Source organism: Cyphellophora europaea (assembly GCF_000365145.1).
Source record: "Cyphellophora europaea CBS 101466 unplaced genomic scaffold supercont1.2, whole genome shotgun sequence".
NCBI lineage: Eukaryota > Fungi > Ascomycota > Eurotiomycetes > Chaetothyriales > Cyphellophoraceae > Cyphellophora > Cyphellophora europaea.
The window spans coordinates 924,118-946,755 of NW_008481808.1; the positions used below are offsets into that span (position 1 = coordinate 924,118).

Here is a 22,638-nt window from a genome sequence, read left to right on the forward strand (position 1 = left end):
CCTTCATTGACATTTTCACATTAATTGTACAGACAGGGTTGAAAAGAGCCTTTCATACCGTCAGGACCGCACTGCGGCCGTGGAGGCTACTCGAAACGCGATCCGAGATGGTCTTGGGATCGAAGCCGCTTGTCATTCGCCGCGTGCTGCGCTTGGCGACTTGCGCTTTCGCGTCCCGTTCTTCCTCAATCTCCTGCTGAATGACGACTTTGCCATCAACTTTGGGGTCGTCCAGAACCTGCTGACGACTGGCTGCTGCCTGCTCCAGGGCGTGTGCAACATCTGTCGCAGGTGCATTGGTGATGTTTGCAGCGCTCGATGAAGCGTCGGCATCGAGCTTTCTCTGAGCCGCAATTCGGTCACGCTCGTAACGAGCTGACACATCTCCACCGGTCCAAGCAGTGTTCAGGAAACGGTCCCAGAAGATGAAGAATGGTTGGGAGAAGTTGGTCTTGATGCCCCAGCTCTGATGGTGAATATCGTGGTAGGCAGCATTGTTCGATGTGATATGCTGGAGGGGATCCCATGGAAAAGCATAACCACAATGATCGTCAACGGTTTTGATGGTTGAGCAAGTAAAGAGCCACATCCCCTGCTGCACGGTCATGCCTGTTAGCAGATATGCGAGACCCGTGCCCAGAGTGTCCAACATAAAACCTTCGACTGGATGGTTGTAAAGAGCGCCATAGGCATAGGGCACATATAGTCGATGATGACGAATGTGAAAGGTCGTGTAGAGGTACTTGTTCATGTGCATTGCCCGATGGAGGAAGTATTGCCAAGTGTCGACAATGCAGACAGCGACAGTGAACTGGACCAGGGGGACAAGGACCCAGTATATGGCCTTTGCTGCTTGAAGCTCCCATACTGAGAAAGTGGTTGTGTCGTAGATCCCACCGGCAACGACACTTGCAGCTACTGGGAAAGATTTATTGAGGTTGGAGGCAAGCTGAAAGGAGTCGATACCGAGGGTCTGCAATACGGCAGGAACGTAGGATTGGACAGTCCGCAACCTCGATGCCCAGACAGCAACGTCGTAGTCTTCCCGTCCAATCATTTCCGGCGGATCGAAGTATGCAAGACCAACGCCGAAGACGGTTTGAATGATTTGTTGCAGAACCACATCACGTACCACCTCGTATCTTGATACTTTGTTACGCTTGAGGATTTCGGCGGGGGTGTGCAGCCTATATTGCGGGAATAGATCGCACTCGTCCAGAACATGGAAAAACAAGGACACTACCCAGTACGCAATGACCGGCAGAGTCAGCTGCACCACGTAGTCTGGCACTCCTGAGATCAATGAAGGGCGCTCGGTGAGGGTGTAGTCGGGCAGTGGGGGCATGGTAGAGATCTTTCGCTCCGCAAAGAGTGTTGTATTGGCGGACATGGTGCTTCAAAACGGCCGCAGGCCGTCAGATGTGGACGTGCAAAATATACGGGCACGTGAGCCTGAGGATCGTTCTCGAGGTTTGCGGGCCCGAGGATGCCGCAAGGGGGCGACGTTGGATTCGAAGTACGGAAAGCGGTTGTTTGAAGGAGCGACGAGGTAGTTGGAATCGTGGAATACTGGCGAAGGAAGAAAAGAAATGGTGAAGAAGAAGAAGCAAAGGACCCTTTACAAGACCTGAAGGGGGCTGAGAGGCCGACGATGATGGGGTGATGCACTGATGCGTGAATTTGCCATCGCCGGTCACCACGCATCCGACGCGGCCGCAGGTAGATTAGATCAGCTTGAGCCCTGTTCTAGCCGTTCATGGACTAGCTTAATTAGAAGTTCTCGAGCGCTCCGACACCCCACATCAGTGGCAGAAGGGTGCGATTTAGACTGTCGCTTTTTTTCCTTCGAACGACAGGCAATCAACGCTCCGGACCGCTTGCACACCGCGACACGATCCCTCTCGCATTCGTTATTCGTTCAGCATACGCTTCTAGCCATGATCATCTACAAGGTAAGCACCTTACTGTCGGCGAAGGGCTGAGGACAACTTGGCCAAATGGATCACCCCGCCTTCCATAATACATGAGGTTAATAACACCTTGTAGGACCTTATCTCGGGTGACGAGATCATCTCCGATGTCTACAAAGTGACCGATGTCGGTTCTGGACTCTGGGAGTACGATGGCAAAATGGTCAAGAAGGGCGCTGAGAACTTCGGTTTGTCCGCATCCAATGGCTGCGGGGCTCTGAGGCTGACGCTGAATTAGTTCTTGAGGGCGCCAATCCTTCTGCCGAAGGCGAGGATGCCGATGAGGGTGGCGCCGAGGGCGGCGTGGAGCAGGTGATTGACTTCGTGGACGACTTCCGATATAACAAGATCGATGGTCTTGACAAGAAAGCATACATGGGAGATGTGAAGAGTAAGTCCTGTGCGGCTGCAAGAGTATAGCGGCGATCCTGACATGACGTTTAGGGTACATGAAAGCTCTCACCAAGAAGATGGAGGAGGTGGGCAAGTCCAAGGACGAGGTCAAGGAGTTCCAGACTGGTGCTCAGGAAGGCATCAAGAAGATCATCGCCAACTTCAAGGATTACGATGTCTACAAGGGCGAATCCCTGGACGATGACAGCATGTACATCCTGGTCAACTTCCGTGAGGATGGTGTGACTCCTTTTGCCACCATCTGGAAGCATGGCTTGAAGGAGGAGAAGGTGTAAGGTAGTAACTCCTACCCTTCACGGCTCCTGCGACGATCGGCAATGCGACCAAGACCATTACCTCACAACAGACCGAGCGCCTGGCATGACTCTGATTCCATAGAGATACACCTTCAAGCATGCAGTCAATGCCAGTTGCGGCTGGTTGGCTGTCCAAAAGCAGTCCAATTCAAATTTCTGGCTGGGTAGTAGATCACCCCAAGCTGTCCAATTTCGTGCGTGTCGGTCGGTGGTGGGCTTCATATGCTCGGCCAATGATGCACATATACCTAGTGTGCTCGACCCTGAAAAGTAGTCACATACGAGACCTTTTGACGCACAAGCGTATTCTGATACCAATGCTGTGATACAGGCACCGTATTCTGCCAACCTGGGATACGGTGATACGAACAGCACTCAGGCACCCCTCAATTCGAAGTACCGATGCTCCACTTGCCATTAAAGTTCCCGTCCATCCCTCAGCCCTCTTCTGCTCTCGGCTCGTACGTTTGAGGCACGCGACCGTCTCTACATCCTCTATCCTTTCGAACTATGATTTGAGATCTCATAGGGCTATGGCAAAGACGCTGGCAGCGCTCCTCGTGTTGGCTACGGCCTTGCCCTGGTCGCAGGCTGTCCCAGCCGGCGGCCCGCTGCAAGTCGCACTCCACGATACAACAACCACCAGTCCTGCTATCAATACGAACCCGCTGCGTCGCCTTCGTGATGCTATAATTGAAAGAATATGGGATGTTCCGGCAAGACCAAAGCCAAAGCAATGTGCCAACATACAGTCTCTCGCTCCGTCGAACTATCGCGCCCGCTATGGCGCTGACACCGTCCTGCGATTTCGCTTCCAGACCGAAGACGAGGTCAAAGCTCTGTCAGAAGCCATTCATATACTGTATCTCGATGTTTGGGAGATTACAGACGAGTGGGTGGATATTCGGATGGCAAAAGACGTGGTGCCGTCCCTGCTAGGACTGCTCCCAGAATCCTTACACAATGCACATTCTCCAATCATGCACGACTTGGCTCAAGCAATATATGATACATATCCAGGTCCTACGGAGGAACTGCAGAAGAGCTGGAATGGCGCTACTTCGGCCCAACAACCACCAACGCAGATCAACGGACCGCACGACATCTTTTTCGACGAGTACCAGCCATTATCTGTGCTGTATCCATGGCTGCGATTGATGGTATCTATGTTTCCGACACACGCCAATCTCGAGTCGATAGGCCTATCAGCCGAAGGACGGGACATTCCGGCATTGCGAATTGGGGCGCGGACAGATTTGCCTCCGGACCATGATCACCCCACGAGGCAGACGATCCTGGTTATCGGCGGCTCTCATGCTCGCGAATGGGTTTCGGTCTCGACTGCAGCATATATCGCCTACAGCCTGATTACTCGATATGGAGATCCTCGCTTTCCTGACACCACAAAGCTCCTCGATCACTTCGATGTGACGTTTCTGCCGACCCTCAATCCGGACGGCTACGAATACACGTGGTCAACAGATCGATTGTGGCGGAAGAACCGTCAGGAGACACCGCTACCCTTCTGCGCTGGCATTGATCTGGATCGTTCGTTTCCCTTCGGCTGGGATGGCAGCGACGACGTCGATAATCCGTGCAGTGAAGACTTTGCCGGCAGCCAACCCCTGCAAGCTCATGAAACTCAGCGATTGACTGAATGGGCTCGCAACCAAACTGAACAGAACAATGTTACTTTTGTTGCTTTTCTCGACCTGCACTCTTATTCTCAGCAGGTCTTGTACCCCTACAGCTACACCTGCGATTCGGAACCACCAAATTTGGAAGACCTGGAAGAAGTGGCGCTGGGGCTGGCCAAGTCATTCAGACTCACCAACGGCCATTACTACGGTGTTAGCAGTTCTTGCGAAGGCAGCATCTCATGGGACGAACGTGACTCGGTCAAATCGAAAGCCAAGTTTGCCAGGGGCTTAATGGAGGCGCAAGGAGGCTCCGCATTGGACTACTTTTACCACGAGCTTCGCATCAAGTATTCGTATCAAATCAAGCTGCGGGACACAGGAGCGTATGGCTTCCTATTACCCAAGGAACATATCGTACCCACGGGCAACGAGGCGTTCGAGGCGGTGCTTGGCTTGGGCAGATGGCTGCTTGGGAACCACGGGATTGAAAAGTTCAATGAAGAGCTATGAGACCTGAGACGACGGATAGCCCACTGAATATGAATATGAACGAGTTTCTCTGGTCGCGTTATTGTGCTGTTCCTGCCACCGTCAAGACTCCAAGTATGAGCTAACCTGCACATACCCAGAAGTGTCTAGCACAGCAGCAGAGGTATTGAAACGGTAATGAATATCATTGCCAGCTGTTGAGAAGAAGAAGCCAGATGATTGACCATGCTTCTGCAGCACAGCGGGGATCATGGCGACTATGGTTCTTCGACAGACGTCCGAGATACTATCGCTGATTTCCAGACCTGCGCTAGAGCTTGGATCTACCTTCAGGCCCCCAGATGTTGCTGGTTTCTGGGTATAATAGCATATTCTAACAGCTCTTTTTCTCTCGCCAGAAAGACAGGAGATCACTTTCTGCATAATGATGGGGCTTACTGCGCCAGCGCCAGTAGGTCGTTGCATATGGACTGGCTCCCTCCCCTGGACGCCTGGGTGGTATAAGGATTAGCAGGAAGGGGGGCCTTGGTTTCTGGAACTTTTGTGATCACTTCTCCATTCCAATTTACGATGGTAGCTTGTATTCGTGAGACATACCCTGGCTCGAGGCCTAGTAAGCGATGCTTCCTGGTCATTCATGCTGTCAAATCAGTATGAATGAATTGTACAAACTCCTAGATATTGCCGTCACGACGGCAAGCTATACTCCAGGCCAGTTAACTATCAGGACATAAGTCCTCTGGGTATTGGCAGTATGAGTAACCGGGGCATACCAGGGGTAGGTGGAGGGGTAATGCATCATAGGTATGGGTAGCCGACCAGGATCAGGCAGTGAAAGCTTGGCATTGGTCTCGGACATCCGTGGCTGAGTATTATAGTATACTTTGGCACGATCTGGTCAACATGCGCTCTAGTGAGCCCTGTCCAGGTCAAGTTTCGTTGGGGTGCGTCAAGCGTGATTGTGGCTGTCGGTGCTGCCAGCTCTCGCCTATGCTCGGACTCGCTCCGAGGGGCCCACGCGGTGTTTCTGCTCGTCCTGACATCCCATCTAGCATAGATCTAGTTACAGTGCCGCCTTAGTCAAAGGTCGCACTCTGAATCCAATACGAGGAAAGTGCAGCCTCAAGTCCACCCGCCTCGACTCGATATCCTCCGGTGCAATGACGATTTCTTCGGGCGAGGTTGCAAGCAATGTGCCGAATGAAGGGTCGTTCATCCCAGTATCATCTGGTGCAATACTGACACGAACACCTGGTGATAGTCCGTTACGAGCGTCGAGCTCTCTGTGCGGTGGAGCCGCCGTAGTCAGTAAGGGTATCTCCGGATCGAGACGAGTTTGCTCGATGGTTGAAGTGATCTTGGCGAGTCCCTCGCTATCTCCCTGCTCAACGCGAGTTTCACGCAACGGAAGATCACCGAAATACTTCTGGGTGCGAGAGTACCAGGCTTCCACCAAAGGATAGCGATCCGAGTTGAGCACTATATCCGCGCCCTCTTCGCCGCCTTCCTCAACGCCTCCCGCAGTAAGATTCTCGGCGCCGTAGCCTGAAGCGATGTTTCGCCCCCAGTGCAGCTGGTAATAGAACGAGATATCAGCTAAACTGGGCTGGGGTGTGTCGAGCACCCAAGCCTGCTTGCCGCCCGATTCTGCCAGCAGAGACTCCAGCAGGCTGAGATGCATGTCGAGGCCACTCATGTTCTGCGGCACCTTGCGTTCCAGCTTGTCTGGGTCGAGCTTGTGCCCGATGAGCCCCGCTCTGTCGATGCCGAACGGGCTACGCCAGATCGACGCGGGCATGATGCCGCACGTCATCCGGAACAGAGGTCGATCGACCCAGTAGCTTGCCAGCGCGCGGATCAGTGATCTTTGAGGGCCACCTCCAGATACTGGAGGGTAGAGCGTACCGTAGCCTTGCGAAAGTGGGAATCTTTGCTCCAGAGCCTCGCAGATACAGGACGTGTCGATGTACGTCTGATCCGGCTGTGTTAGTAGTTGCCGCGGGTCTTGGAATGGTGGCTGACCTCTTTGCCAATCATGACCACCGGAATCTTGCGGTACGTAATGTTGAAGTTGTCCTTCAATATGGGCCGTGGCATCATCGACGGCACGATCACGAATGCTTCAAAAGAATGAGTACGAGTATCTGGAGTAGCAGCTTTGTCGCGGAACCTACTGTACGGGATCTGCTTCAGTCTGAGCGACATTCTTGCCTTCTGCGTAAATGCTGAAGCTGACTTTCGTTAGCTGACGAAACACCCTTACGTTTGGAGAGACAGCGAACAGTCATAGCCGAACAATACAACGGGCAAAGCGCTGCGAGGTGGAGGCATGGTGGGCGTCGTAGAAGCACTAAGCCGTTTGACAAGCAAGGTCTCAGTGTACTAGGTTCAGAGTCTGGACGACACTATATAGATCTGGAGCTAGCCGATGCTGACTGCACGCAATGAGTGTATTATGTGAGGTTGGAGTCGTAAGCACGCCAAGTTGTTCCGCTCCGCCGTACGTGGTTTGCGAACCTCGGCTGCGAACCTTGTGACGTGAACCCCAACTGGCGGTGTATACAGTGCGCAAGAGGCATGTTGGGAGGGCAAGGTACACCACTGTGTAGAGGTTAGATGATGTCGTTCGGTCAACAAAGCTGAGCAGGGACTGGGCTGAGAAATGATGATCTCCTAGGCAATCCCAGCCGAAGTTCGAAGTGGCTTCTCTGTGCTGAGTCTCTGTGTCTTCATATTGTAGTATACACTGTATATACACCTGATTGCCTCGAAGCGCTTCTGCTTGTTTTTACGTTACCAAAGGCCTGGCTATACTATGTTAGCAAGCATCGCGCACACTTTGGTGACTGGTATTAGATTACACTGCCCAGTGAGCTCTTCACAACCAAAACTCCTGCTACAGCAAAGAAATCTTCGTGGCGTTATTGAGTAGTGGCACTCGATCTGTAGCACATTAGCAACGTTGCCCCTAACCCACCGGACACGAGTACCACTCACATAGTGCATATGGCTTGACGCGCCTGTCGACACCTCCCTGACTGCTCGGCTTGCGCCATAGCTGATTCTCAGTAAAGTAGATGTAGTCTCCAGCCACGGAAAAAGTGTCTGTCCAGTCAATCTTGGGGTTGCGCAAATACGTCGAAATCGTCCCATTCTCTGGGCTGAAGATGTTGATGGAGTTTGTTTCCACGCTGCCGGCGTAGACGATGCCGTTTGAGTCGCTCTCAAGGCCATCGGATACGCCCTTTTGGCCCAGATTCATGACAGATCCCGCTGCAAAGAGTGCTGAGCTGGGGCCACGATCCCGAAGACGTGCCGTTGGCACCGAGAAAAGGTAGCGCCCGCTCACGACAGAGAAATAGAGGGTCTCGCCGTCGTTGGACAAGGTTATGCCGTCAGCACCGAACGCAAGTGGAGTAATAGGTCGAATGCCATCGTTCATGTAAACAGGTTCGCCCCAAACCTGGGCAAAGAAGCCAGCCTCAGGGCGAACTTGGGGAATGTTCTCAAGCTGGCGCCAGCTTTCTCCCGAGCCAAGGTCGACGACAATGATGCCATTCCTTCCCTCGCTAGAAGAATCTGTGATGTATGCGATACCCTGTCCGGATCCGGAGACAGATGGACGGAGATCGAAGCGAACGTCGTTCGGGTACGAGTCGCCATATGCAACGTTCGGAGGGAACAAGATGGTCTTGAAGACAGTGTTGTTAGACAGACTGATTCCCACCAACTTCGGTCCGCCATATTGAGATGTCAGAAGGGTGTCATTCTCTAGAGAAACACGCCCGGTGTCCAATACCCACAATCGATCAGCTGCATCCACGACTACGGACTGCACGGCGACAAAATGGTCAGGGTCGCCCTTGGAGGATGCTGGGTATGTCGAATAGTCGATGGGACCACCGGGCGGAGTGTTGATTTCAGCGTCCGGATATGGCGTCTCCGTATTGTTTGGTTTGAGCTCTGCCACCTGGTATTTGGTGTTCGTTGCGTCGAGACCCAGCGGGTAATTTGAGAACATGCGCCCAGAAGCGGATACCGCTATGCCTGTTTCGAGTCAATTCAGTTCCTCGCCCCAGGAATGGAGCATCAGACCTGTAGGCCATTCATCATAGTACAGATGCACAAGCTCGGGGTCAGGACCACTGGAGCCTGGATCTTGAGCAACCTGCTGAGCGTGCACTGCTGCTACTGCCAGAAGGCTCAAGATTGTAGAAAACGATAGCATGTTGACAGTGGCAGAAATGCTTGTTATGGGAGCACTCAGGTGGGGATATCAATGCAGGATCGTTGGAGTTGGAGAGGCTACGGCGACTGTGGCCTATATACTCTGTAGCTACTCATGATGCAAGACGTCCAGGGTGACATCTGTGACGATCATAAGTAAAATCGTCCCAGATGACCGGCAAAGCAACTCCGCTGTTAGCTAACGTCAGTATGTTGCCAGTGTTAAGCCGTGCGCGAGGGGGTTTGCGCCGCGCTACTGAGTGCAGGGGCTTTTCATTGGCGGCTTTCCGGAAGGCACAATATACAGACTTCGAGCCTCATAAGCCGAAGTCCGAAAACCAGGTACCATCCACTTGGAGGTCATGATGAGTTATGGATGCCGGAAGCAAACCTACACGTGAAAGGCGGAGAAAACTGGTCGAGCTTGAGCACGGAACAAGCCTCCGCCAGTGGTACCGCCAAGCTACTGATCTCCTTTCCTCGTTACTGCAGATGGGCTTCTCGACCAGTACATGCTTGCCAGCCCTCGCAGCCTTGATAGCCCACTCCGCGTGGTAGGCGATGGGAAGTGGGATACAAGCGGCGTCCACATCATCTAGCTCGATGACTTCCTGGTAGGATCCATGAGCCCTCGGGATCCCGTACTCTTTGGCTTGAGCCTGTGCTTTCTCAAGAACACGCGCGCCGATAGCAGTGATGACCACATCGCTGTGAGTTCGAGCCGCGTCAGATAGACCGCCAGGGCTGAACGATGCTGCACCGAGGACCCCGAGTTGAATTGCGTCAGGTGATTTCTCGGCCTTCAGATTGCCAATGCCATAGTATAGGTTATGGAAGTAGAGCGCTATCTGTTCAGGTTGCCAGTAAAGCTTCCTTCGAGCAATGCTGTAGGTTTGGGACTCACTCGATCGAAGCCCATCTTGCTTTCCTGCTATTAGAGAATTGTGGCAGACGCCAGAGCTCTGAGTGTCGACAGATGTCTATTACTTTAGAGTCACACTGATAGCCTATATTTTAGGCCAGACTGGGTTGCCTTGGGTAGTATAAACGGGGCTTGCTATTCTTGTACAAGGTGTCACCTCTTGCAGCCGCAGCACCCTCTCTTTATATGCCGGCCACGCGGTGGCACACTCAGGACAGACCATTGGTGAAATGTTAGACCCCGAGCATAACTGCTTGGGGGCAAGCCTAAAACGCAAGCGAACCAGTGGAAATGTTAGAAACACAGCACAAAGTTCCACTATTGTCTGGTTCAGCAACTATTCATCAACATCCTCACGGAATTGACTACGATGAACAAGAACTATTGTAGGGCCCGCCCTAAAGTACAGGAAGTGATTCAAAGAGTCACAAAAAATGCAAAAACAATCGACAACCAGGATTCGCTGATGGTCACCCACTCAACTACTAACTGATCGGCCTGTGGTTTAAGTTGCCTGAGCGGACGGGAAGGCCTGTTCTACACAGCCTGTGGCCGATTGCGAGGTGAATACTCATTATACCTAATTGTATACAGCAAAAGTATGTGCTTGGTAAACGGGAGAGACATTGCCGCGTGCGTCGAATGTCACAATGCTGCTATTGGTGACTATCTGTCGTACAAACACAACCTCGGATTTAGCCATGGAAACCAGACCCAACCAGCCGACTCCGAAGAAAGCTTGACAATCGTTTCCGCACCTGTGCTACTTTGCCTTGACTCCCGCAACGGGGCACACTGCATCCTTGGAGGCATTCTCGACTGGCGGATGTTGGTGAATCTTGTCCTTGTGATCTCCCAACTTGGCTTTCGTCACTGGACAGACCTTGTCGTCGGTTTTGCCGTTCAGGGATGGATGATCGGGTGGCAGTACACTTGTGGCCGTACCAACGACGGGGCAGACACCTTCGTCTCTTTCTTTGTCTTCATCACGACTGACCATCTTCTGGAGTGCTGGACACTCCTCAGCGCTAGCCTTCGGGTCCTTTGCACCAGGAACGCTGGGATGCTTCAGCAAGTTGTGGTGGTGGTCGGTTGTAGCGTTGGTCACAGGGCAAACGAGACCATCTTTGTTTAGATCCACTTCGGGATGAGTGGGAGGAAGGACCGTGTTGGTGGTACCGACGACAGGACACACAGCGGCCGCCATATCTCAATTGCGTAGATGCTGGATAAAGTGTGGGGATGTCGGTGTAAGTCTCACTTCTGCGGTGGAGGATATATTGGTTGAGAGAGTCCTGGAGGTGCTACAATACCTACTTAAGCCACACACGCCCAACAGGCTGAAGCCGCAGGTCACGAGCCAGAACACACCTCCGGGCAGACAGCCTGCTTTGATGACGTCCAATCAGGGCGAAGCCTTTTGTGTTCCAAAACGCCCGGTTTGTTCACTGATCTGCCCTTCTCGACGTCATTGCCAGATCGGCAGTGTTACCCCACCCCCGCGCTACCATTGGGTGATGCAGCCGGACCGTACCTGTACTACATTTGCTTCGACCGCATTGCACGTGCGCTGGACTCGACTGTTTACTTGAGCCTTTGCCGAGCTCTGCATCTACCTGCAAGAGCTATCTCACATCAGGCAGGCCGCAATTCAGAACTCGCGACTCGCCGGGTCCTTGGACCTTTGTCGAAGGCGGTCATTGGCCAACCTAGACGATCCAGGTCCAGAAAGCTTCTGATGCTTGTCCACGAGCTAGATTTGCACTCTAACTACCACATGGACAGTACCCGAGGAGCCATGGTGGGCTTCACCACCCGCAGCTTTCAGATCCCATGCTGGAGGTAGCTCTCGAGATTGGCCAGAACCTCAACGCTCTTCATAAGGACGCAGCTCCGGCTTCAAGCTATATAGCTCTGTAGCCCGCCCGGGTCAGTCATGATGTCTGTACCTGTTCGCCACCCGCCAGAATGCTGTCATTACTGTATGTCACTACCTTGTTGGCAGTCCCTGCTCTTGCGTCCTTCGGTTCGAACCTGAACTACCGCTCTCCGTCGCTGCACCATCCTGGCCTGGGCATTTCTGTTCGAAAGGTGGTCAAGCGCAACGACCCAACCTCCTCCTTCAATGCATCTCAGCTGAACTTCACCCATGGCGTTGCTTCTGGCGACCCATATCCGAACTCAGTCATCCTCTGGACTCGAGCTTCCCGTAAGTTAAAACTCCGGCAATGAGCTGGATTGGTACCTCTTCAATGAGTTGAAGAACAAGGCCATTGGAGAGGCCACTTTCATTGAACTGTTTCGGCTTCTGAGGTGCATTTCATCACGGGGGACCGACTCTCCTTGTTGTGCGGAATTGGACACCTCCACGACAGAGATTCGTCCCAACCCTTTGCGTGCCTTGCATGGAATACGTTTGCTGACCTGGTTACCTAACGCCTGTAGCAATGTTTGACGACGTAGATGACAACTCTACCGTCTCCGGGCTGGTAGCCTTTTACAATCCAGTACCAATCTACAATGACACAGACCAGCACCGACCTCCTTCTAATGCTCCAGTCTGTCTGAATTGGGCCGTTGCAACTGACGCCAATCTCACGCAGATCGTTACCCAGGGTACGGTCTACACAAGTTCCGATGTTGACTATACTGTAAAGGTCGAGGCCACCGGGCTGCAACCATTCACACGCTACTATTACCAGTTCACCGTATGCAACTCGCATGTGAAGAGCATTGTTGGGAGAACCAAGACCACACCGAATCCGACCGACGATACTAGCAACGTTGGCATTGCAGTCTACTCTTGCAGCAACTTTCCTTTTGGTTTCTTCAATGCTTACGGCAATCCAGTACGAAAGGATTCTGTGGACTATGTCATACATTTAGGCGACTACATCTACGAATACGCCAATGGAGACTATGGTTGGGGTCAATCCATTGACCGTATTCCGTTGCCAGATCGTGAGATCTACACTTTATATGACTACAGAAAGCGTCATGCTACCTACAGAACCGACCAGGACTTGATACTCTCTCACGCTAATTTCCCCTGGATTGCTGTTTGGGATGACCATGAGGTCGCGGACAATACATACCGCGATGGTAGTTCTGAGCTCAACAACACTGAAGCTTCCTTCGTTGAGGACGGCGGGGTATCGGTCGACCAGCGCAAAATGAATGCCGTGCGGGCCTACTTTGAATGGATGCCGATTAGACAGGTTGAGATGGATGACTCGGTAAGACTCATGTACTGTCCTAGCAGCACTACTAACTGATCCAAGCTCCGTATCTGGCGGTCTTTTGCAATTGGCAATCTTGTTGACATGATCATGCTCGATACACGCCAGTATGACCGCTCCATCACTGACCTCTATTGGAACACCGACTACGTTAACGAGATCTCTAACGACGCCGGACGATCGATGATGGGACCTCGTCAGGAATATTGGTTCTACAACTCATTGATGAGCTCGGCTAAGCGTGGTGCTGCCTGGCGGCTGATCGGCTCACAGACAGTTTTCTCCCGCCTAAACGAAAGTGAAGCATATGGTAACGTCGATCCTCTCGACTACGACGCTTGGGACGGCTATATGGCAAACCGTAATAGGACGCTGCAAACCCTCTACGATAACCAGATCGGCAACAACATCATGATCTCGGGCGACAGCCACGCCAACTGGGTTTCCGATCTCGTCTGGCTTGAAGAGCACGAGTACGATGAGCGCACTGGCAACGGCTCTATCGGTGTCGAGTTTGGTGGCACTGCTGTCTCCTCTCCTTCGCCACGTGGACAGAATGTCACTATCCACTCTGCGAATAACCACTCCACACTCCTCGTGGAGGCCAACAGAGAACTTCAGTGGTCCGAAATCTACTATCGCGGTTACTTCGAGCTACACTTTAGCAAGGAAGAGGTCACTGCCAACTACTTCGGCATGCCGGTAAGTTCTGCTAGGCTGACCCCAATACCATGTCTTTTGATCAGCTAACACTTTTAGACTATCGTGACTCGCAACACAGGCGAAATCAGCCTTGCAAACTTCAGTGTTCAGAATGGCGCGAACCGTCTACAGCGCTTTCACAATGGCACTGTTGTGCAGACATCTGTCGAGAACGGCTATGTCAGATTCGGCTCGACCTCCCAAACAAATCTGACCAATGCTACCGATACGGGCATGTGGTAAGTCTCACCCGGTTGATTTAGATGCAGTAGGATCGTACTTTTAATGAGCCTGAGATGGTGGCTCAATTACGTCCAGGAACTAACATAGAAACTCGTCTCGTACGTAGTCAATGGACTGACACCTTCATAGGTACATATCGCAGAACGATACAGAAGATATCTAGAAATGCGTGAATGGGGCTGAGTAGGGAGCTAATCTACAACGGCCCAATAGCAAATACACTCATACACTTCGCAAAAATGATCGCTAGGTCGGGCAAGCTCGCAGGCTAATAGATACGGAATATTCAAAGTAAAGATATTTCTATGCTGTCGCAAAACGAATCCATTATCACTTGCCCCAGCGGTTGCTACTGCGGGTACGGACGTAGCGTGGAAGCTAGCGAACAAGCATTCACTGCCTGAAGGCGGAGATAAGCTGGATTTAAGCATCCCGACACCACCTTGAGTCTGGGCGTCTTTGCGCTTCTTCTTCCTTTTTCAAGACTGAACCGAACGATGAGTTGACCCCGCAGGGTCGCGAGCCGCCATGGATTTCAAGAAGCTGATGTCAGCGCAAATCTCGAAATCAAAGCCAGCCGCCAAGGAAGACAGTACAACCAAGTACCTGCGACGAGCAGACATCGAGGCAGCGCGACAAGCCCAATATGACGAGGAACAACGACGAACCGCAGCGGAGCGTGAAGAGCGAATGGCCAAAAAGCGGAAACTCGAAGAAGACGATGCCGAGCAGGCTGCAATTCGAGAAGCTAAGATGAAAAGGCTGGCGGAAGAGAGTAAGATTCGACGTGAGACGCAAGAACGGGAAGAGGAGCGGGCCCGGAGACGGAGACTAGGGCTTCCAGAACTATGCGAGACAAAAGCTGAGAATGATGAGACCAATGGGACTGATCTAGAAGATATACCGGACGACGAACTGAGGTCGAAGCTACGAGAGCTCCTCGAGCCAGTCATGGTGTTCGACGAGTCGCACGCAACACGTCTACAGAGGTATTATACATTGACCGGCAAAGCTCTGACTTCGCGGCCTCAGTTGTCCAAGGGTCCAATTCCTCACGCGCTACAGCCAGTGGATGAGAAAGACATGCTCATTCCCGAACAACTACCTTCTACAGATGACACAGGGGGCACGAAATTCCTTTACCGGCGACTGGCATCTTACCTCTCGCTACTGTTGACAGAGTGGTCGATCATGCTGTCACAGCGCGATGAGGCGACACAGAGTTCGGCTTCAGGACGCGCCGCATACCAGTCATACCTGACAGTGCTCTCTGACCTGACACCCATGTTCCGCAAGATGGAGGCGAACACCCTGGAGCCTGACCTGATACCTCCGCTCTGCGAGATTGTACGCTTCATACAGAAGCGACAGTACGTCAAAGCCAACGATGCATACCTCACTCTCAGCATTGGAAAGGCCGCTTGGCCGATCGGCGTGACGATGGTCGGTATTCACGAGCGTAGTGCACGAGAGAAGCTCCATGAGCATGACAAGCAGGCACACATCATGAGTGACGAAGTGACGAGGAAGATGCTGCAGTCGGTGAAGAGATGTCTTACTTTTGCACAAACAAGATGGCCTCCAGATGATCTGGGCCAGTTGATGGGTTGATAGGAGAAATACTTGAGAGACTAGAGAGTAGAGACTTTACGGGTCCGTGCATCAGAACAAACAGCGGAGGAAGTCACTGCGTGGCCACTTCTCGTCATTTAGTGAAGTCTCAACCAACCTTCCATAGCAAGCATTTGCGATCTTCGTCACCATTCTCCTCGTTCTTCTCCTTCCGGAGATGTTGAAATGGCTGAAGCTGCTAACGATTACTCGTTCCGCCCAGACCCACCCGCGTTCTTGTGACAATCCGTTACCAAATAAGAGAGCAACCTCTACAACATCCAACTCGACCTCGCACCACAAATCTTCAGTATGATACTGACATTTGTCGTTGTCGTCCTCTTCATCTACTTTCCAAGATTGCGTTACGCGGTCCTCGAAGGGGACTGGAACTACGCCGATCGTGTTGATGGAGTTGTAAGTAGAAGATCCACCCTAAACCTGAAACGACATGCTCGTGCTTGGCGGGGGTCTTCTCCAAGACGTGTCCCTGCGCTCCCTGGCCATTATTTGGACCGTTGTCGTGATCCGATTCGGGCCTGCGCATCGACTCTCTGAACTCTCGTCTCCCGTCTACCTTCGGCGAGAGCATCTCTGTGTCAAAAATACAGTCCGCCAGGCAGATCGCTAACATGGACTTCGACAGCCTCAAGAATCAGGTCAGCAACCTGACACTCTACGATGTGAAGGCAGGTGTTCGGAAGGTTCAAAATGGTATGCACGTCCACTTACACCGATGGAACGAGAACTGAACATGAGCAGCCGTCATGAACCTCACGGAGATGGAGGCCAAGGTACGTTGACGTGTTCCGCATCCCAACATCCAGACTGACCGCAGCAGGTTCGTGAAGCAACCAACGGCGATCCCTGGGGTGCCTCGGCGACTCTGATGCAGGAGATCGCTCGGGGCACTCATAACTAGTCAGTCGAACGCACAACTGCCCGACGTGGGAGACTGACATGTGCACAGTCAACAACTCAACGAGATCATGCCAATGATCTATAAGCGCTTCACAGACAAGACCGCAGAAGAGTGGCGGCAGATATACAAGGTGCGTCCCACGGTCTGGCAGAGAATCCATTCTAAGGACAGATCAGGCTCTTCAGCTCCTCGAGTTCCTTGTGAAGCATGGCAGTGAGCGAGTAGTAGACGATGCACGAAGCCACATGTCGCTCCTGCGGATGCTGCGGCAGTTTCACTATGTTGATCCCAACGGCAAAGACCAGGGCGTGAATGTGCGAAACCGTTCGGCGGAGCTCACCAAGCTCCTGGGCGATGTCGAGACGATCCGCGCCGAGCGGAAGAAAGCTCGTGTAAACAAAAACAAATATGGCGGCGTGGAGGGTGGGGCTGGCACTCTGGGTGGCTTCTCTGGTGGAAGTGGTCGCTATGGTGGCTTTGGCAGCGAGACCGGAAACTTTGGTGGCTACCAGGGTGAAGTCTATGGCGATGGTGGTGGCTTCGGTGGCCGAGAAACGGACTTCTCTGGCACACAGCGGAGAGCGGACCAATTCGAAGAGTACGACGAGGACGAAGACACTACCAGTCGGCCTACTGCTTCACGGTCTACGCCCACCGCATCTGCCACGAAGAGAGCACCTCCAAAGCCGAAAGAGCCGGAGCAAGATCTCTTCGACTTTGGCGACGATGAGCCTGCGACAACCAGCAGTGGTAAAGCGCCTGCGACCTCTACTGGCGGAGCTCTGGCTGATTTCGGTGCGCCAGCAGGCGGTGCTGTTGCCGACGATGACGATTTTGACGATTTCCAATCAGCCACGTCTCCCAGCGTGGCGGCACCAGCACCTGGTGCTGGCTCGCTAGGCATTCTATCACCGCCTCCCACTACTTCAACAACGACATCTGCTACTCAATTTGCAGCCCCACAGCCCGTCGCGCCGGGACAGGCGGCCAACCTCAACAGTATCCTCAGCGCTCCTTCTCCCACGCCCTCTCAGACTCGATCGGTCTCATCTCTCGCTTCTCCGCCGCTGCAAGCGCAAGTCTCTCAGGCTCCGAAGCCATCCGGTCCCAATTACTTTACATCAGTCAACGCCTCGATGAACACTAGTCAGTCAAAGCCGTCAGCATTTGCGGCGCGACCATCCATGCCGACCTCCAACCAACCTTCATTCGCATCTTCGACGTCTACTCCAACATCCATGGCGAATCTTGGCAAGCCGGCTGCTAAGACCAACACTGCAAGCAGCGGAGGCGATGCTTTCGCTAATCTGTGGTCTGCCGCTGGAACCAAAGCTGGTGTGCAGAGCAAGCCTATCTCGCAGGGCCCCAACCTTGCAAGCATGGCCAAGGCAAAGAGTGATGCAGGTATCTGGGGAGCACCTGCTGCGTCCAATACTACGAGCACGTCAAACACAACTTCTGGACAAGGCGCGAAGCCGCTCGGCAACGGCTTAGACGACCTTTTGGGCTAGACCTTGCGCCAGTATCTAATCCGCGGGCAACTTGGGCACATGCGAAGATCAAAAGAATCCGATTGCCATTTACGAATGTCTCTTCATTCTCCTCGTAGGCTGTGATTGACCGGCTTTATCGGAAACACAATCTTTTGTTTTGCTTTTCCGATGATTGCGTACTTACAGAGGCGCAAACTCGTGCTCGCACATCCGCACTCCAGGTGGGAGCGCCCTCAGATCATCGCCACCAAGTAGTAAGCATAACAGTATAACAATCTGCACAGAGCAAAGCGGCAAAGAAGCACACGCAGCCTCCGTCCCTATGCGTTCGTGTAGGCTGACGGTTGTGGTGGCAGTGCACGTCAACAGTTCTTCTCCAACGATTGGAGTCTACTCTGGCGTCATTGCGCATGCCCGCTCTAGCCCCTACCAAGTAGACTCTTTGCGACGCCATGGTGGGGTTGACTTGGAAAGTAAAGCTCGCCATCGTTCAAGCGACACTATGATCCCCCCAGTTCGTGCTTTCCAGAAAGGTTAGTAGTAGCTTGCCAGATTTACAATCCTCTCTTCATAGCTTCCCATCACCGCCAATCTTTTTTATTCACTTGCATCGAGCGCTGACATGGGAGACAGGCCAATAAGCCACAAGCGCTCCAAGAGCTCGCGAGTCCGGAACCTCCTCCGAGGCGACACCACACCCAAGGACGCCGCTTCCGAGACCAGCTCAACTAACGGTCTGCTCGCGCCGAGCAACGCTTCCGCCAGTAACTTGAGTGTCGGTGAAGCAAGTCGCCTCTCGCCTCTGACTCTCACGACCTCGAAACTCTCCCAAACTACCATGGACAGTGCCCCACCTTCCGCCATCGAAGAAGATGTCGAGAACGTCGCATCAGGAGTCCCGCTTGCCGCAACTGGCTCCATCGACGACTCTGTACGGACGTTTCGTGTTTTCGAGACGCTTCGAAGCAAAGACACAGCCGCTATCAGTAAGGCCATACAGGACAACGAGCCCTCATCCTCCCAGCCGCAGCCGATACCCGGGACGACAATCCTACATTTGGCCATTCAATGCGCTGAACCACAGGTCGTCGAGCAAGTAATCACAGAAGGCAGCAGCCTCGATGTCAATGCACAAGATCGAGAAGGAAATACGCCTTTACATCTTGCAGCGCAGCTTGGTCGCGCACCAGTTGTAGTCAAGCTGCTTGATCAGCCCCAAGTCAACGATACCATTGTCAACAGGCATGGAAAGCTCCCGATCGATCTTGCTAGAACTCCTGAAATCTTTGGTCAATTGCAGCTGTCCAAGTCACTATTCCTTGACGGCGTCGTCAAACAGGTGCAGGAGCATGTCGTGAAGAATGAATACAAGAAGATCGAGGATCTGCTCGTTGAGCCGCGTGTCGAAGGCTCACTGGATGTCAACGCACTTGAGCTGCCGACGGAACCACAAACTGTGCAGACTGGCGGTACTCTCCTCCACGAGGCTGCGCGGAAAAGAGATATCCAACTTGCCCAATTGCTCCTGCTTCACGGCGCAGACCCTTTCCGAAGAGATCGCAAGGGCAAACTACCGCAAGATGTTACCAAGGATGATCGCACGAGAGCTATACTGAAGAAGTCGCCCGCGGCCGCTGCTGCACAACGGGGCATTCAAGAAAAGGCGATTTTGGGAAGTCATCCTTCACAAGCTCGTGGTGCTGCCACAAGCGACACGGGTAAGGACGCAAGGGAGATGAAGGGCTATCTGAAAAAATGGACCAATTACACCAGCGGCTACAAACTGAGATGGTTCGTGCTCGAAGATGGGGTGCTAAGTTACTACAAGCATCAGGATGATGCTGGCTCGGCCTGCCGCGGCGCGATCAATATGCGGATCGCCCGCTTGCACATGGACTCGCAAGACAAGACCAGATTTGAAATTCATGGCAAGTCGTCGGTCAAATATCACTTGAAAGCGAATCACGTGGTCGAGGCCAAGCGCTGGTTCTGGTCGCTCAACAACGCCATCCAGTACGCCAAGGACGAAGCCAAAGAAGAGAATCAGAGGAGAGTCCCAGACACTGATTCTGTGAGGCAGTCTCAATCCGACCTTCCGCAATCCAATCTCAGTGTCACAAGCTCCCGACCTAAGAGCGGTCAGCTTGGAGTGGCACCTACTGCTTCGAGGGTCAGCTTCCGCTCCGACATCGAAGCTGGTTCACAATACGATTCGCTCGAGCAGAGTCTTGCAGGCGACGAACTTCAACGTCTGCCGACAAATGCTGGTACAGCAACTATTGATGGCGAGGAGGACATGGACGGTGACGATGCTAGTAGTCATGAAGTCCACCAACCTGGAAGCAAGGACGCCTTCAACATCACAGCGCAGTCTGCCAAGTTGCAGTTGGATCTGCTTGCACGTGTTTCGGGCGCACTCAATAGTCGAGCATCTTCTGCGTCCGAGACCAAGCTCTCTGACCCTGAGGTCGCGCAAGCTCTATCCGCGTACGACACGGCGGTCATCAGCCTGAACAGCCTGATCGCCGACCTGCTCAAAATCTCGCGAGATCGCGATGCATACTGGCAATATCGTCTGGACCGAGACGCCGATGCTCGCAAGATGTGGGAAGAGAGCATGGCTCAGATCGCTTACGAGCACGAGGACCTGAAGAAGTCGATTGCCGAGTCCGAAGAGAAGCGTAAGAGAACGAAGCGCGCGCTCAAGGAGGCCCTCGAGGGTCAGTCACGACCCACCAGTCGGCCTGGTTCTATGCAGCTCCAGGATTCGCAGCGAATCGAGTTTGCTGAAGCGGTCGACGATCATATTCGGCCCGAGGCCAAGGCTGCTGCAGTGGTCAGGAATAGGAGGTTGTCTACTACATTTCGTGATGGAAATCGCAGGAAGTCAGTCATCGCGCAATACACCAACCTGTCCGACTCGGAGTCTGGAGATGACGAGGAGTTTTTCGACGCCGTTGATGCGGGCGAGGTTGAGGTCATTGAACGTCCTCCTGCAGAGGCTGTTCCAGAGCCCGCAGCCGAGGTGCAGCAAGAGGGCGACGTGCGGGCGGAGAAGATCAAAGCCATTGAGCCATCGTTTGCTGGCTACGAAGAAGGTGTACGCCAGCGACTCAAGATGGACGCTGACAATCGACCGAAAATTTCGCTCTGGGGCATCTTGAAGTCTATGATTGGGAAGGACATGACCAAGATGACGTTACCCGTGACGTTCAACGAGCCTACATCGCTATTGCAACGCGTTGCTGAAGACATGGAATATACCGATTTGTTGGACATTGCTGCTGACCGGACAGACTCAACCGAGCGCATGGTCTATGTGGCTGCCTTCGCTGCATCAGAATATGCATCAACTATCGGGCGAGTTGCGAAGCCATTCAACCCGTTGCTGGGTGAAACGTACGAATATGTTCGGCCCGACAAAGGCTACCGCTTTGTGATCGAGCAGGTTAGCCATCATCCGCCGGTTGGTGCTGCGTATGCCGAGTCGGCCAAGTGGGACTACTGGGGCGAGAGTGCAGTCAAGAGCAAGTTTTACGGCAAGAGCTTCGACATCAATCCTCTCGGCACGTGGTTCTTGCGAATCCGACCACGTAACGGTCCACCAGAAATCTACACCTGGAAGAAGGTCACATCTTCGGTGGTTGGCATCATCACCGGCAACCCGGTGGTCGACAACTACGGACCCATGGAGATCAAGAACTGGACTACGGGCGAGGTTTGCCTGCTCGAATTTAAAGCGCGTGGGTGGAAACCCAGCTCTGCGTACCAGGTACAGGGCAAGGTGACGGATGGGTCTGGCGTCACCAAATGGAGCATCGGTGGTCGCTGGAACGACAAGCTCTACGCCAGGGCTACCGAAGGCTTCGAAGACATCGAAGTTGGGGGTGCACGCGCCAACCAAGCAATGCTCGTGTGGCAAGCCCACGAGCGGCCATCGGGCATACCCTTCAATCTCACGCCTTTTGTTGTTACGTTGAATGCGGTTCCCGACACGCTTCGGGCGAAGCTGCCACCCACTGATACTCGCCTGCGGCCGGACCAGCGCGCCATGGAGGACGGCGAGTATGACTTTGCAGCGACAGAGAAGAACCGTGTGGAGGAGAAGCAGCGCGCGGCACGGAGGGTGCGAGAGAACGAGGGTGCGGAATGGAAGCCGAAGTGGTTCAGCAAGAAGAAAGACGAGGTGACGGGCGAATGGTTCTGGGACTTCCACGGCGACTACTGGCAATCTCGACACGAGGGCGACTGGTCGAGATGCGATGATATCTTCTAGGGACAGCCACTCGTTGTGCCCAGAAACAACCACCACCAGAAGCACCACAGCCTTGACAAGAAAGGGAAGAAAAAGTGAGACGTGGACAACGGTGTTTTTGTGTTTGGAGAGCGAGCGAGGTCTGTCTGCAGCACTGCCAGGACGAGTACATAGCCTATTCGTAACGACGAGGTACAAGTACCTTTATGAGCACA

At 53.2% G+C, this 22,638-nt stretch overlaps 10 protein-coding genes and 1 non-coding gene across 11 annotated transcripts; 6 read left to right on the forward strand and 5 right to left on the reverse strand.

The window, feature by feature from the left end:
• Nucleotides 1–52: 52 nt before the first annotated feature.
• Nucleotides 53–1,390, reverse strand: HMPREF1541_01839 (uncharacterized protein; the record flags this gene model as incomplete). Its single annotated transcript, XM_008716196.1, has 1 exon — nt 53–1,390. The coding sequence occupies one exon, from the start codon at nt 1,388–1,390 to the stop codon at nt 53–55; it is 1,338 nt and encodes a 445-aa protein (XP_008714418.1).
• Nucleotides 1,391–1,937: 547 nt separating this feature from the next.
• Nucleotides 1,938–2,659, forward strand: HMPREF1541_01840 (uncharacterized protein; the record flags this gene model as incomplete). Its single annotated transcript, XM_008716197.1, has 4 exons — nt 1,938–1,952; nt 2,047–2,158; nt 2,209–2,361; nt 2,415–2,659. The coding sequence occupies 4 exons, from the start codon at nt 1,938–1,940 to the stop codon at nt 2,657–2,659; spliced, it is 525 nt and encodes a 174-aa protein (XP_008714419.1).
• A 554-nt stretch (nt 2,660–3,213) lies between these two features.
• HMPREF1541_01841 (uncharacterized protein) lies at nt 3,214–4,830 on the forward strand (the record flags this gene model as incomplete). Its single annotated transcript, XM_008716198.1, has 1 exon — nt 3,214–4,830. The coding sequence occupies one exon, from the start codon at nt 3,214–3,216 to the stop codon at nt 4,828–4,830; it is 1,617 nt and encodes a 538-aa protein (XP_008714420.1).
• A 1,042-nt stretch (nt 4,831–5,872) lies between these two features.
• HMPREF1541_01842 (uncharacterized protein) lies at nt 5,873–7,140 on the reverse strand (the record flags this gene model as incomplete). The annotated part of the gene is made up of 4 exons (XM_008716199.1): nt 5,873–6,781; nt 6,832–6,929; nt 6,984–7,040; nt 7,092–7,140. 4 exons carry the CDS (start codon nt 7,138–7,140, stop codon nt 5,873–5,875), a joined length of 1,113 nt encoding a protein of 370 aa, XP_008714421.1.
• A 565-nt stretch (nt 7,141–7,705) lies between these two features.
• HMPREF1541_01843 (uncharacterized protein) lies at nt 7,706–9,955 on the reverse strand (the record flags this gene model as incomplete). The annotated part of the gene is made up of 4 exons (XM_008716200.1): nt 7,706–7,752; nt 7,807–8,856; nt 9,524–9,884; nt 9,941–9,955. The coding sequence occupies 4 exons, from the start codon at nt 9,953–9,955 to the stop codon at nt 7,706–7,708; spliced, it is 1,473 nt and encodes a 490-aa protein (XP_008714422.1).
• Nucleotides 9,956–10,399: 444 nt separating this feature from the next.
• On the reverse strand, nt 10,400–10,514 carry HMPREF1541_01844. The gene has a single exon (XR_573433.1). It is a non-coding gene; the product is annotated as a 5S ribosomal RNA (ribosomal RNA).
• A 207-nt stretch (nt 10,515–10,721) lies between these two features.
• Nucleotides 10,722–11,165, reverse strand: HMPREF1541_01845 (uncharacterized protein; the record flags this gene model as incomplete). The annotated part of the gene is made up of 1 exon (XM_008716201.1): nt 10,722–11,165. One exon carries the CDS (start codon nt 11,163–11,165, stop codon nt 10,722–10,724), a length of 444 nt encoding a protein of 147 aa, XP_008714423.1.
• A 761-nt stretch (nt 11,166–11,926) lies between these two features.
• HMPREF1541_01846 (uncharacterized protein) lies at nt 11,927–14,142 on the forward strand (the record flags this gene model as incomplete). Its single annotated transcript, XM_008716202.1, has 4 exons — nt 11,927–12,167; nt 12,404–13,194; nt 13,240–13,899; nt 13,957–14,142. 4 exons carry the CDS (start codon nt 11,927–11,929, stop codon nt 14,140–14,142), a joined length of 1,878 nt encoding a protein of 625 aa, XP_008714424.1.
• A 528-nt stretch (nt 14,143–14,670) lies between these two features.
• HMPREF1541_01847 (uncharacterized protein) lies at nt 14,671–15,753 on the forward strand (the record flags this gene model as incomplete). The annotated part of the gene is made up of 1 exon (XM_008716203.1): nt 14,671–15,753. One exon carries the CDS (start codon nt 14,671–14,673, stop codon nt 15,751–15,753), a length of 1,083 nt encoding a protein of 360 aa, XP_008714425.1.
• A 632-nt stretch (nt 15,754–16,385) lies between these two features.
• HMPREF1541_01848 (uncharacterized protein) lies at nt 16,386–18,186 on the forward strand (the record flags this gene model as incomplete). Its single annotated transcript, XM_008716204.1, has 5 exons — nt 16,386–16,467; nt 16,516–16,547; nt 16,595–16,674; nt 16,724–16,805; nt 16,852–18,186. 5 exons carry the CDS (start codon nt 16,386–16,388, stop codon nt 18,184–18,186), a joined length of 1,611 nt encoding a protein of 536 aa, XP_008714426.1.
• A 604-nt stretch (nt 18,187–18,790) lies between these two features.
• On the forward strand, nt 18,791–22,444 carry HMPREF1541_01849 (uncharacterized protein; the record flags this gene model as incomplete). The annotated part of the gene is made up of 1 exon (XM_008716205.1): nt 18,791–22,444. One exon carries the CDS (start codon nt 18,791–18,793, stop codon nt 22,442–22,444), a length of 3,654 nt encoding a protein of 1,217 aa, XP_008714427.1.
• Between the last annotated feature and the right edge of the window lie 194 nt (nt 22,445–22,638).